The sequence below is a fragment of the Mirounga angustirostris genome, unplaced genomic scaffold, assembly GCF_029215605.1.
Source record: "Mirounga angustirostris isolate CCGP_5_RB_7025 unplaced genomic scaffold, mMirAng1.0.hap1 SCAF_14, whole genome shotgun sequence".
Lineage (NCBI taxonomy): Eukaryota > Metazoa > Chordata > Mammalia > Carnivora > Phocidae > Mirounga > Mirounga angustirostris.
Genome location: NW_026991722.1, coordinates 77,052,167 through 77,064,743, shown reverse-complemented (window position 1 = coordinate 77,064,743; position 12,577 = coordinate 77,052,167). Strand labels below are relative to the sequence as shown.

Here is a 12,577-nt window from a genome sequence, read left to right as displayed (position 1 = left end):
AGGCGCCCCACGTGCGGGTGCTTGCTGTGTGGCCCTCTTGTTGGTCCTATTTTGCTTTACTTACCGAATTTGCCAGCATTTGCATCAGGCTTCATTCCAAACCCCTGACACACATCGGCTTGTTTAATGCCCTGAGTGCCCTGAGAGGGAGGACCTGGTCCCAGGCCATGTGGTGGATGAGGGATTGGTGCCCCCCCCCACGTGGCCCACATTTATTTAGTACTTGCTGTATGCCCCTCCTGTACTCGCCACAGCAGTCTGAGCAGGCACAGCCCTCCCATCTCTCAGGTGAGGACCACTCAGCACACACCCCGCAGGACATATGCACCTCCTTTCCGGGGGGGGCCCCTGCCCCCCGCTCACCTGGGTCAGGGCTGGGAGGCAGGTGTGGGCTCGGCCTGACGAAGATTGGCCAGCATGGCGGAGAGGTCCAGGATGAACAGCTTCACCTGTGGGTCCCAGCACAGCCAGTCACGTCCCAGCCCCTGAGTATCCAGTTCCGCCATCCCCACAACCCAGGATGCTGCAGAGCAGGGGTTGGGGGTGAACACCCCTATTAAAAGCAATGATGGTGGTTCCCAGGGGCCAGCCAACCTGCCCTAGACTGTTCTGGGTCCTTCGGGCCTCAGTCCAAGCCCCCCGAATAGTCTGTGAGCAGACACCCTCAGTTTCCTAGCTGGTATCACCTGCATTATAATTAAATGAGTATTTTCACTTGCATTAATTCATTCCCCCCCCTTTTTTAATTGGATCAACCGTATTCATTGGTGTTTGACCTGCTCTCATCTCCATGGGTTAACACTCCCATATTTCCTTTTAATTAACTTATTTATTGATATGAACTGAATGCCCACAGGTCCACTGCCAAGAGCCAGAACTTGAGGCCAACTTACCCTTGGGCTCTCCCTTCACATTTGTCATGAAATAAAGGTTTGAGAGGGAAACTATATTTCTAACAAAAATAGAATTAAGTTACCCCTTGTCATAAGTGGAGGGGCAGTGGAAAAATCCTACAACAAACATGAAACCCAGTCGCACTCTTGCGTTCTGGCCCACTGCTGTTGCCTACAGGGGGTGTGAGGCCCAGGCCCAGGGAGCACTGCAGGGGTTAAAGGCCCACTCGCCCCACACTGAGTCTTTCTCCTTGGTAGGATCAGGGTCGGTTGAAAAGGGACAGGCTTGGGGCGCCTGGGTGGCTCAGCCGTTAAGCGTCTGCCTTCGACTCAGGTCATGATCCCAGGGTCCTGGGATCGAGCCCCGCATCAGGCTCCCTGCTCCGTGGGAAGCCTGCTTCTCCCTCTCCCACTCCCCCTGCTTGTGTTCCCTCTCTCGCTGTGTCTCTCTCTGTCAAATAAATAAAATCTTTAAAAAAAAAAAAAAAGAAAAGGGACAGGCTTTTGCCCACTCCATCATACTGAGCCTCTGTCCCTCCTGGAGTTGTCTTGTGTAGTTCAAGGTGCTGGGCCACACTTGGGAGAACAGTGGTGTCCACAGATCCATCCTACTCAGCATGTGGCACAAAGGTAGGCTCCCGGGGTCCGAGTTCTTAGTGTTTGGTTGGGATCCAGGGTGTTGGGCGCAGGACAGGAGTGCCAGGGGCAAGCGTGCCTTTTTTTGTGTTTCTTCCACTAAAGGGGACCGTGCTTTGGGTCCCCATTAGAAGCAACAGAGGTGTTCGAAGTCAGAAACCCCCTCCCTCCGTTGTAAACCATGTCACCCCTTCCTCAACCTTGCAAACCTGAATGACTTGGTCCACAGTGACATTTGTGATGCGCTTGTGCGGGAAGAAAGACAAGGACCCAGCCCCACCCTCTCCCTCCCTAGGGAAGCTGAGGCCTGTCCCTGCAGGGAGCAAGAGGGTCAGGGATTAATTAAAGGTGGGTCTCCACCTGGTTTCTTGTCGATGTTGTCAGTTTGTGCTTGACCCTGGGACAAAGGACAGACTCTTGTCGTGAACGTGCGGTGTCCCCTGTACACACCCCGGGCCCTGCGCACAGGTGAGGGCGCGGAGACCCAGAGAGGAGAGCACGGCTTCCTTGTGGCCACGGAGCAGATGCCCAGGCCTCCCAGGCAGGGTTCCCAGATGGCCATCGAGCCCAGATCTGGGGGGCTGGCTTCATGCGCTCGGCTCCCGGAGGGTCACGCTTAACCCAGAGTAGGTGAGGTTTCCTGAAGCTCTGGGGGTTGGAGGGGACACGGCGAGGGGGCGCACCTGCTGCAGCTGCCCTTCGGTGTCCTCGACGGCCAGGGCAGGGGCCTGCCTCTTGTGCTGGCGTACTAGCTGGAACAGGTTGAGCGCCGCCATTCTGGTGCGGCCCAGGAGAAGGGTCTTCTCAGCCGCGGTGTTCTGGATCTGAATCCACTTGGATTCCTGAAGAACACCCCGCCCGCTTCCAGATCACGCTGGAGCCTGCTGAGGAGGGCTGGGGCCCGCCCACTTCCCTCCGGCCAGGGGCGCACGGGCGCCTCCGGGAGAGGAACCGGGGGTCAGGTTCTGCTAGGACTGGCCCCCGGTGCCCTAAAGCGCTTTCCCTGCCCGTTAGCGCCGCTGCCCCTCTGGGCTACGCATCGCCCCTTCTGTTCTCAGGGCGACGGGAGGCTGGGGGCCCGGGCGCCCAGCTCCGCCCGGCGGGCCGTACCCAGCGCAGCGTGCGCTCCCTCGCAGCCTCCAGGCGCTCCAGCAGCTGCGCTCGCCGCCGGCCCTGCCCCAGCAGCTCGTCCTGCCCGGCGTCCCGCAGCCGCTGCAGCCGCGCGCGCGCCTCCTCCAGCTCCGCCCGCCGCCCGCGCTCCGCGAGCCGCAGCGCCGCCTGCATATCGGCCAGGCCGTCGAAGCGCGCCACCAGCTCGGGGACCTCCTGGAACTGGGGTGGGGTCAAGATGGGGTCCTCTCGCCACCCGGCCCTCGGGCGCCTCCTCGGAGGGCTACTCCCTCCCCTCCCCACGCCGGCAGGAAGCCTAGCCCAGCCTCACTCCCTGTGATGGTTCCGTTCAGCTGGTATTTATTGAGTGCCTGCATACACCCCCAGCCTGGCGGAGAGGTCCGGGAAGTCAGAAGTCCGAAGGTTACCATTGTGAGCAAGTTACCATCGTGAGCCTCGGTTTCCCCATTTATAAAATGGGGTAGGCAAGAGCAGGACTCCCGTCACCGGGCGTTGGGGAGAATTCAAGAACAAAGCTTGTCCCTGGCATACAGTCAGCGCTCAGTAAGTGGTGATTGCTGGCATACAGTCAGCGCTCCAGTAGTGCACACCCGAAGCCGTCCCAGAGGCTACCCAACGCTGCACGGTGGCGCCTGAGCCCCCAAGCCTCCTGCGGGGCGCTCACCTCGGGCAGCTGCTCCAGCACTTGGCCCAGCAGGCGCGCGCAGGGCTCCAGGCGCTCCAGCCGGCGCTGCAGCCGCGCGCGCTCCCGCCGCAGCTCGTCCCGCTGGGCCCGAAGCCGGAGCGCCTCGGCCTCCCGGCGGCTCGCCTGCAGCCGCTCTTCGGCCGCCCTCCGCAGCGCGCGGCCGCGCCGGGCCTCGCTGTCCTGGGGGGGCGGATGGACGGGAGGCGACTGCCCTCACGACCTGGGAGCCGCCGGCGCTCCCCGCTTCCACCCGCCCCAACACTGGCACGCCGCGCGGTACGTAGCAAACAGGTGGCCCGTGGGCAGATTCAGCCAGTGTCTGATTTTGGTCCCTCACTTCTCCCCCATGCTTTTTAAAAAACTCAAATGCATCAGGCAGTGCGTGCGTATTTCCTACTACTCCCTCTTGTATTAGTAAAGCCCACTTTAAAATTCACATGCAAGTCTGGCCTTGTGACCCAATGACCTGCCTCCCCTCCCCCAGCCGTCTGCACCTACCTGCAAGAACTTGTCAAAGCGCACAAAAGACCGCTTTAGCTCCCGCTCCTTCTGTTCCAACTGTTCCCAGCGCTGTTTCCGGGCTGCCATCATGGTCTGGCACGCCTGGGGAGAGGTGAGGAGTTGGTTGTTTGTGTGTGTTTAGGGGTTCAAGTTATCCAGCACCTTCGGGATCATACTTTGGTCATCAGTTGTCCCTGATCTTGTCGCTGCACCCCTGTTCAAATCCCCCCATGGCTCTTCCCATGTGTGATGAAGCCTCAGTGCCCTCTTGTAGCCCCTGCATGCCGCTGTCCCTGTCCTTCCTTCTGGTCTCATCTCACCGCCTTCCTTTAACACTGTCTTCCAGACACTGGTCCTCCTGTGTTTTGTCCTTGCCTTCCAATCTTTGTATGCGCCCTTCCCTCTGCCCTCTTCTCCCTCCTCACCCCACCCCACCCCCTTTGCTGGATAAGCTGACTTGCCCTTCCCCCATCCCCAGACATGACTTCCTTCAGGAAGCCCTCCTTGACCACCTCTTTGTGGAGATAGGGGCTTCCTCGGGGTTCCCACAGCCTTCTCAGTGCTTCCCCACCTGATGGCAGTCTCCACCTGGACACTTGTCTGTCTCCTTCTTTAGACTGTGAGCCCCATGGAGGGGGACTATGGTGAGATGTCTAGATCCCAATGCAGTGTCGTGCACATAGTAGGTGCTCAGTGCGCATTTATTTGCCCCAACTGATCTCATTTGATCATTGATGAGGAAACCAAAGCTCAGAGTGGTGAAATGACCCGTCTCAGACCCTGTAGCTAATAGGTCAGCTTCATTACTTCCCAACCCCTGCTCACCGTCTTTTTTTTTTTTTTTTTTTGCCCGGGATCCCCAAAAGTCTCAGGAACTATAGTGCAAGCTCACCTCCCTCTGGGCCTGCAGGCGCCGGTCCGCATCCACCAGCTCCTGCCTCTTCTCCAGGAGACGCAGCACCAGCGGGAGGGTGTCCTCGTTTTGCTCTGGGATCTTCCTGGGGACTCCAAGGGGGAGGTGGGGATGAAGGAGGCAAGAGTCAGGGCCCCCAAACTCCCCACCAGTGCTTGAAATGCCCCCATTAGCCATAGACTAGCTGTTGAATTGTTCATTCATTCAACAAATTGTACTGAGCAACTACTCTGTGCCAGGCACCTTTCTAGGCACTGGGGGGGGGGGGGTGCAGGTGTGAGCACGGCAGACAAAAATCCCCACCTTCCAGAAGCCGGCGTTCTGCTGGGGGTGGGGGACACAGAAAATAAAGCTAACAAATAATAAATAATACTAGGACATGGTAGGTGCTCAGATGAAAAATGAAGCAGGCAAAAGGAAATCTTTCAATGGGGAGATGAAAAAGTCTCTCCGAGGAGACAGACCCTGGGGTCATCTAGGCAGAGACCCGAAGGGCAAGAAGGGCAAGAGGGAGTGAGCGTGTGGATACCTGCAGGGAACAGCGAATGCCAAGGCCCCAAGAGAAGAACCTTGGATTGTAGAAGGCTCTTGAGGCTCCTGGGGGGGTGCGGGGGGGGGGCAAGGACCATAGGAAAGGCAGGGCAGCTGCAGGAGATGGTGAAGAACCGGGTTCTGGGATAACACAGAGACAATGTGGGTCTGGTCAGGTGGTTGTAGGGTAGAGGTGAGGAGGGCGGTCACGCTGCAGTTTAAGAGCAGAGTTGATGCAGTGACGGGGGGGTGGGGGTGGTGAGAAAGGAGAGAAAGGTGAACTCCAGGTGAACTGGAAGGAGGGTGCTGGTGGAAGGCTGAATGGGGAGCAGAGGAGAGCAGCTCCTTGCTGTGGCCGAGCTGTGGCCGGAAGGCTGTTAGACCTCCCCTAGACCTCCCTGCGAGGGCTCCAGGAGGAGGCTGGGATCTGGAGTCTTGCTGGGGTGTGTGTGTTGAGGGGGGGGGGGTGGATTGCACACAGCCCTACACGGTGGCTGTGTAGAGAGCAGAAGGGTTGCTTGAACATTCTGTTCAGCAGGGCATTCCCAGCACTCGTCCAGACTCTGACACTGAGCTTGGGACTCTCAGTCACTGCGGAACACAAAGTAGGTACCCGACAAGCTTCCTCCACTCCTCCTTGAAAATGCAGCGTTTGCAGGGAGAGGGGAGCAAGAGTTCACAGAATTCCTTCTCCCCTCAGTCCAAACGATTAAATCTCAGCTGGACGTCAGCCAGGAGTGGGGATCAGGAACAGATGAGAGGCCTGGGCTGTTAACCCAGCTCTGCCTTAACTGGCTCTGCCCTAACTAGCCCAGAGACCATTTTCCTCTGAGCCTCAGTTTCCTCCTTTGTGAAGTGGGGACAGCAATACGCCGCCAGGAACTGCCCAAGGAAGCCAGGCGCCACAGGCAAGGGGAAGGCATGGGTCGTCCCACCCGCTTCTGCCCCCCTCTCTCCCCTCCCTGCCATTCTGAAGCACTCACTCGGGCATTTTCTCTTGCAAGGCCAGTCGGAAATATTCCTCCCAGGGCACGGCCATTCTCCCTGCAGTTGCCCCGGGGCTCTCTTTCCACAGTGTCGGAGTCTTGCACTAGCTCAGGAAGCCCTGGGGGTTTCGGGTGGAGGGCAGCGGGTGGAGGGCAGCGTAGCAGCGTGCTCTGTACTGGAAGAAGGCAGCCAGCCACCTAGCAGGCCTTGGTTGCCCAGGCAACCAACCACACAACATTCCGTTGCCTGCCTAAGGCCCGGGGCATCCATCCTGGGAGGGAGAAGACGGGGGTAGCTGGGAGGGGAGCAGGCTTTGCCGGTTCCAGAGACGGCTTTTACTCCCAATCTAAACTGGGGTGCAATGAGGAGGAGGTGGGTCCCTCAGCCAAAAATTTACCCTTTTGGTGCCCTGTGTCTGGTCAAGCCTCTTCCTGGCTGGGTGGGATGAGACGCCTCTCTCGTGGCTGTATACTCAGTTGTCCGTTCAAAAGAATAATTATTGGGCACCCACTGTTTGCAGGGTCATTCACTCCCTGGCAAGGTGCTGAGGGCCTACTATGTTGCAGCTCTTTGAGGGTCAATCCTTTTGCTACCCTGGCCAAGTCTCATGGAACCTCCCAGCCTGGTTAGGGCGATCAGCACCACCGAGTGGAGAGCAGCTTGGAAGGGTCCCATGATCTAGATTTGGAGGATAGGGGAGGGGGGGAGCTGACATACTTTGGGCAATTACTGTTGCTCAGGCACAGAGAGCTAAGCGCTCTCTATATAATATCAATTTAATTCTTAAAACAGCACTCCAGGGGATGGTATTAGGGAAAAGTGCCCAGAGTAATACCCCTGGGTCCTCCACCCAGAAATAACACATGCTAACATCTCATCATCTTTGCTTTCTATCGTTTTAGTTTTCTGTTTTAAATAATTTTTTCATGTAAAGAAAGGCATTTTCTTATTGTAGAATAACACTATTAGAAAAAAAAAACTATACTTATAATGCCTACATTCTTAAAAACAACTCCTAAGCATTTTGTTTGAGCGTATTTTTTTTTTAAGATTTTTTTTAAAATTTTATTTATTTGAGAGAGAGAGAGAGCACATGAGAGGGGGGAGGGTCAGAGGGAGAAGCAGACTCCCTGCCGAGCAGGGAGCCCGATGCGGGACTTGATCCCGGGACTCCAGGATCATGACCTGAGCCGAAGGCAGTTGCTCAACCAACTGAGCCACCCAGGCGCCCTTGAGCGTATTTTTAGAAAGGAGCTAAAATAATATATATTTTCTCTTTGAGCATGTTACATTGAATTGCACATATATCCTTCTACATAAATTGATGTGAAGAGTTATAAGATACACGGCCTAATTTTTTCTTGATTTAAAAATATTGAGGTATATACTCTGGTTTCTCTTCAGATCGTATAAATCTTTTGCCTTTTAAAAATATTGAGGTATAATTCACATAATGTAAACTTCATTTTTTTTCTCACATACGGTTCTGTGGGTTTTGGTAAATGTGTAAAGTCCTGTAACCACCACCACAGCCAAGATACAGAATGTTTCCATCACCCCCAGAAGTCCCCATGCTCCTTCATAATCAACCCTGTCCCCACCCCAGCCCCTGGCAACCACTGACCTGTTCTCTGTCCCAATAGGTGTGCCTTTTCCAGAATATTGGAAATGGAATTCTATACTTAGTGGCCGCTTGAATCTGGCTTCTGTAACCCAGAAATGTTCATCAGAGATTCATTCATGTCGACACGTGTAGCCATATTTCATTCTTTTTCATTGCTGAGTAGTATTTGATTATATATCATGGTTTGTTAATTCAGCCTCCAGCTGGGTCATCTCTAGTTCTGGGCAATTACAAATATAGCCTGTGTTCACGTACAGTTTTTTGTGTGAGCATAAGCTTTCATTCTGCTCTGTATAAATATGTAGGAGCAGGATTGCTGAGTCATATGGTAAGTCTATGTCTAACTGTATAAAAAAACTGCTGACTTTTTCCAAGTGGCTGTATCATTTTTATATTCACACCAGCGATGCATGAGCGGTCTCATTACTCCGTATCCTTTTTTTTTTTTTTTAAGATTTTTATTTTATTTTGTTTATTTGACAGAGAGCGACACAGCGAGAGAGGGAACACAAGCAGGGGGAGTGGGAGCGGGAGAAGCAGGCTTCCCGCAGAGCAGGGAGCCCGATGCGGGGCTCCATCCCAGGACCCTGGGATCATGACCTGAGCAGAAGGCAGATGCTTAATGACTGAGCCACCCGGGCGCCCCATTACTCCATGTCCTTGCCAGCAGTTGGTATTGGTAGGTTTTTAAAAAGTCATTCTAATAGATGTGTAGCTCCTGGAAGATTTTTTTTTTTTTTTTTTTTTTTTAGAGACCATTGTAGATTCTCATGCTGTTGAAGAAATAACACAGAGAGATCCCAATTCCCTCCACCCCGTTTCCCCCAGTGGTTCCATCTTGCACACTACAGTACAATATCACCACCAAGAAACTGGCTTCGATACAATCCACCAACCTAATTCAGATCTCACAGTTTTACATGCGCTCCTGTGTGTGTATGTATGTGTATTTAGTTCTATGCAAAGTTATCACACGTGGACTCCTGTGACAGCTACAATCAAGCTACATACAGAACGTTTCTCATAGGGATCCTTCATGCTATCCTTTGCTAGGACCATCTCCCTCCCTCCTGCCTCCCTAACCCCTGTCAATTATGTATCTGTTCTCCATCTGTACAGTTTTGTTTCCTCAAGGATGTTATATAAGTGGAATTGCACAATATGTAACCTTTGAGACTGGCTTTTTCACTCAGCTTAATTCTCTTGAGATCCATCCTGCTGGCTACACGCATCAGTGTTTATTCTTTTTGATCGCCGAGTAGCATGCCATGAGATGGATGTGCTGCGGTCGGTGAAGCATTCAGGTAGAAGGACATTTGGGTTATTTGCAGTTTGGGGCTCTCATGAATAACTACTGTGAAGATTTGTGTCCTGGTTTTTGTGTGAGTGTAAGTTTTCATCCCTCCAGGATAGATGCCCATGAGTACAATTGTGTTGTTTGTTTTTTTTTTTAAAGATTTTATTTATTTATTCTTGAGAGGTAGAGAGAGAGAGGCAGAGGCAGAGGGAGAAGCAGGCTCCCCGCAGAACAAGGAGCCCGATGCGGCACTCGATCCCAGGACCCTGGGATCATGACCTGAGCCGAAGGCAGACGCTTAACCAACTGAGCCACCCAGGCGTCCCCATGAGTACAATTGTTAAGGAAGCTGCTCGAGTCTTTTCCAGAGTGGCTGTGCCACTTTAAATTCCCACTGACAGTGTAAGAGTGATCCAGCTTTTCTGCATCCTCACAGTCATCACCATTTTTTTTTTAAGATTTTATTTATTTAATTGACAGAGACAGCGGGGGAGGGAACACAAGCAGGGGGAGTGGGAGAGGGAGAAGCAGGCCTCCCGCCGAGCAGGGAGCCCAACATGGGACTCGATCCCAGGACCCTGGGATCATGACCTGAGCCGAAGGCAGACGCTTAACCGACTGAGCCACCCAGGTGCCCCGGTCATCACCATTTTTGATTTAGCCATTCTGATAGGTGTGCGGTGATGTCTCATTGTGGGTTTACTTGGCATTTCTCTACTGGCTGTGATGATGATGAACATCTTTTCGTGTGCTTCTTTGACATCTGTATATCCTCTTCAGCAAAATATCTGTTCATATCTGTTGCCTATGTTCTAACGCATTGCTCTTAGCTGTTGAGTTTTGAGAACTTCTTTACATATTCTAGATACGGGTCTTGATGTTCCAGACAATCCTCTGTTGGATATTTTTTCCCAGGCTGTAGCTGATCTTTTCATTCTTATCACACGGTCTTTTGCAAAACAAGGTTTTCAATCTTGGTGATCCGATTTGCCACTTTTTCCTTCACGCATCGTGTCAAGTCTAAGGTGAGATTTGAACTTGGGCCACCTGGGTGTGGAGTCCACCCTCTTAATCACAATACTCCAGATACAGTTGAGCCCTTCTTGGATCTTTCCCTCCTCAGGCTCATTCCCTTCCTTCCCTCCTCAGAGGATGTCATCATCTTGAAGCTAGTATGCATCCTTCCCTTTTGAGTTTTTATTTTGTTAGAGGCGTTTTTTCGGGGGCAAATGTTTACTGAGCACCTACTCTGTACCAGGCAGTGTGTGAGGATACAGCAGTGGATGAGGCAGAACCTGCCCTCATGGGGCGTACAGGCTGATGGTGAAGCCAGGGGGAAAAGTCTAGGGTGCAAGTTGCAGGGAGGGAAGTCTCTTTGAGGCAGTAACATGTGAACCCCGACCTGAAGGATGAGGAGGGATGAGAAGAAGAAAGGAAAAGTATTCCAAGTAGAGGGAACAGCACGTGCAAAGGCCCTGAGGCAGGAGGGTGGGGCCCCCTCCTCACAAAGAGAACAAAGGTCTGTAGGTTGCTGTGCAGAATTCAAGGATGATGAGATAGGTCCTGACTGGAGAGGGCCAAGGAGGGGCGAGACCTGTGACCAGTAACAGATGAGGGAACTGAGGCCCAGGGGAGGTAAGTGACCCTCCGAGGACGTGAGGCTGAGAAGTGATGGATGGGCCTTGGTTTTGTTTTTAGAGATAACCCGTCCCTGCCTTGGAACTGCTCATGGCTTCGAGGAGAGGAGAAGGTCCCTACACAAACAACCTGTCTTCAGAAGGCTGAAGCTATTGGGTCCACACCCCAGGCCTCAGCATTTCTGTTTTAAATGGGGCATTGCTTTCAGGTCCTCTTGGGGCTCCCCTGTCATGCTGCTGGGGCAGAGGTCCCAAACCCCCACCTGGGTCTGTCCCCACATCCTGGGAGATACGGTGAGTGGGGCTGCTGAGTGACAGCGGGACACAGCTTCTCAGCCGGCCTTGCCCTTGGCCACAGCTCTGGAAATATCCACTCTCCCCACCCCCAAGTCTCATGCTCGGGTGGTTTCCCCCTTCCTACTTCTCCATTCCAAGGCGGGGGTGGGGGGGTGCATCTTGGGGAGTAGGCCTGAGGAAGGAGGAAGCAGCAGGTCAGACCGACAGGCTACCTTGTTTCAGGCTGTGGGAGGAGGGGACTTACTGCTTCCTCGGCAGCCAGCCCACGGGAGGGGTTCGTGGAAATCCTGCCCACTCCTCCCACCTCAGCCTCCTGTCCTACGTGGCTCCCGGCCCAGAAGCGTGCCCAGCGATCACAAATGGGGCTTTGTGTTCCCGAGACAAAGAACACACTCCTCACCCCCAACCTGGGCCAGGGCTTGTCTGCCTTGCCACATCCTTGGCCTCGGAAGGGATGGTGCCACTTCCCAGGAGGGGAAACTGAGGTCTAGAGACAGGTCTGTGGAGCCAGAAGAAGGGTCTGCCCCTGGTTTGGGGGTAGAGGTGGAGCAGAGAGGCGGTAAGTTGGCAGTGACGAAGCTGCCATCCTAGGCACTGAGTTGGGGGGAGGAAGTAAGAAATAATACAACTATTATCACCACGAGAGAGGCCAGATTCCAGCCCTGGAGGGGAACAGAATTCTGTTTAACCCAGCGAGTGCGTTCTGAGTCTTTCTTATGTGCCAAGCGGTGTGGGAGGCGCGGCATGAATCAGACATTGTCCCTGACATTTAAGAGATAAGACGAGCGTGTAAAATACCACAGAACAAGAGAACAGGAGACCAGGGTCACAGAATGGTGCCAACAGGCAGGGGTGGGGGGGTGGGCGTGGGGAGTGGTCGTCGCTGCCTTCCCGGAGGCTGTGGGCCATCAACAAAGCCGGGGCAGTGGTGCCTTCAGAAACGGGAGGGGGCACGGAGTATTTTCTGAGGATAAAAAGCAGCACAATTATGTCTAGGAAAGCTCTCTGCTGCTGGGGACTCTGATGTCTGCTCTGTCATCTGCGTATCACTTCCTACTTCCTACTGAGAGTGTATTCTTCAGTGGCAAGCGATTTTTGTCAGTTCCCCACGCGCCTGAGAGCCCCAGGAGAGCAGGGCTGGGCGGTCTTGTACCCCGCTGCATCCCCACTGCTTGGCACACAGTGGGCACTCGACACAGATCTGCCGAATAAAAGGAATATTCATACGAAGCATATACATATGACATTTTGTGGCATCAGGATGCTGCTGTGGAGATGGTCGTGTTTGCCCCATCACTTTGGTTTTCTTTTTTTCAGCATTTTTTCCCGTCATTCCCAGTCTTTGAGCATATCCTTTCTAACAGCTATGTCGTAGTCCCGTGACATTGACACGACATCGTCTGTACTTTGTTCGCTCTACCCCTCCTCATCTTTATCCAATTGTA

General features: G+C 53.7%; 2 protein-coding genes across 3 annotated transcripts in view; one reads left to right on the top strand and one right to left on the bottom strand.

The window, feature by feature from the left end:
• Positions 1–319: 319 nt before the first annotated feature.
• Positions 320–6,329, bottom strand: CFAP73 (cilia and flagella associated protein 73). The gene is made up of 7 exons (XM_045887598.3): positions 6,274–6,329; positions 4,739–4,844; positions 3,844–3,948; positions 3,325–3,525; positions 2,640–2,861; positions 2,213–2,371; positions 320–449 (listed from the first exon to the last, which is right to left on the bottom strand). Exons 1-7 carry the CDS (start codon positions 6,327–6,329, stop codon positions 369–371), a joined length of 930 nt encoding a protein of 309 aa, XP_045743554.1. The 3' UTR covers positions 320–368.
• A 5,117-nt stretch (positions 6,330–11,446) lies between these two features.
• The window catches only part of RASAL1 (RAS protein activator like 1), a 33,514-nt gene continuing 32,383 nt past the window's right edge, over positions 11,447–12,577 (top strand). For both annotated transcript variants that reach the window (XM_045887599.3, XM_064578412.1), the window contains exon 1: positions 11,447–11,691. The gene's annotated coding sequence lies outside the window, so the exon portion shown is untranslated. The remainder of the gene's footprint in view (positions 11,692–12,577) is intronic.

Excerpts from the sequence above, each read along its gene's own strand:
- CFAP73 (XM_045887598.3), bottom strand. The coding sequence starts at position 6,329 with ATGGCCGTGCCCTGGGAGGAATATTTCCGACTGGCCTTGCAAGAGAAA. Across the intron at positions 3,949-4,738 it reads GCCTGCAGGCCCAGAGGGAG|GCGTGCCAGACCATGATGGC; the intron begins GTGAGCTTGCAC and ends ACCTCTCCCCAG. Across the intron at positions 2,372-2,639 it reads GGGAGCGCACGCTGCGCTGG|GAATCCAAGTGGATTCAGAT; the intron begins GTACGGCCCGCC and ends GGTGTTCTTCAG.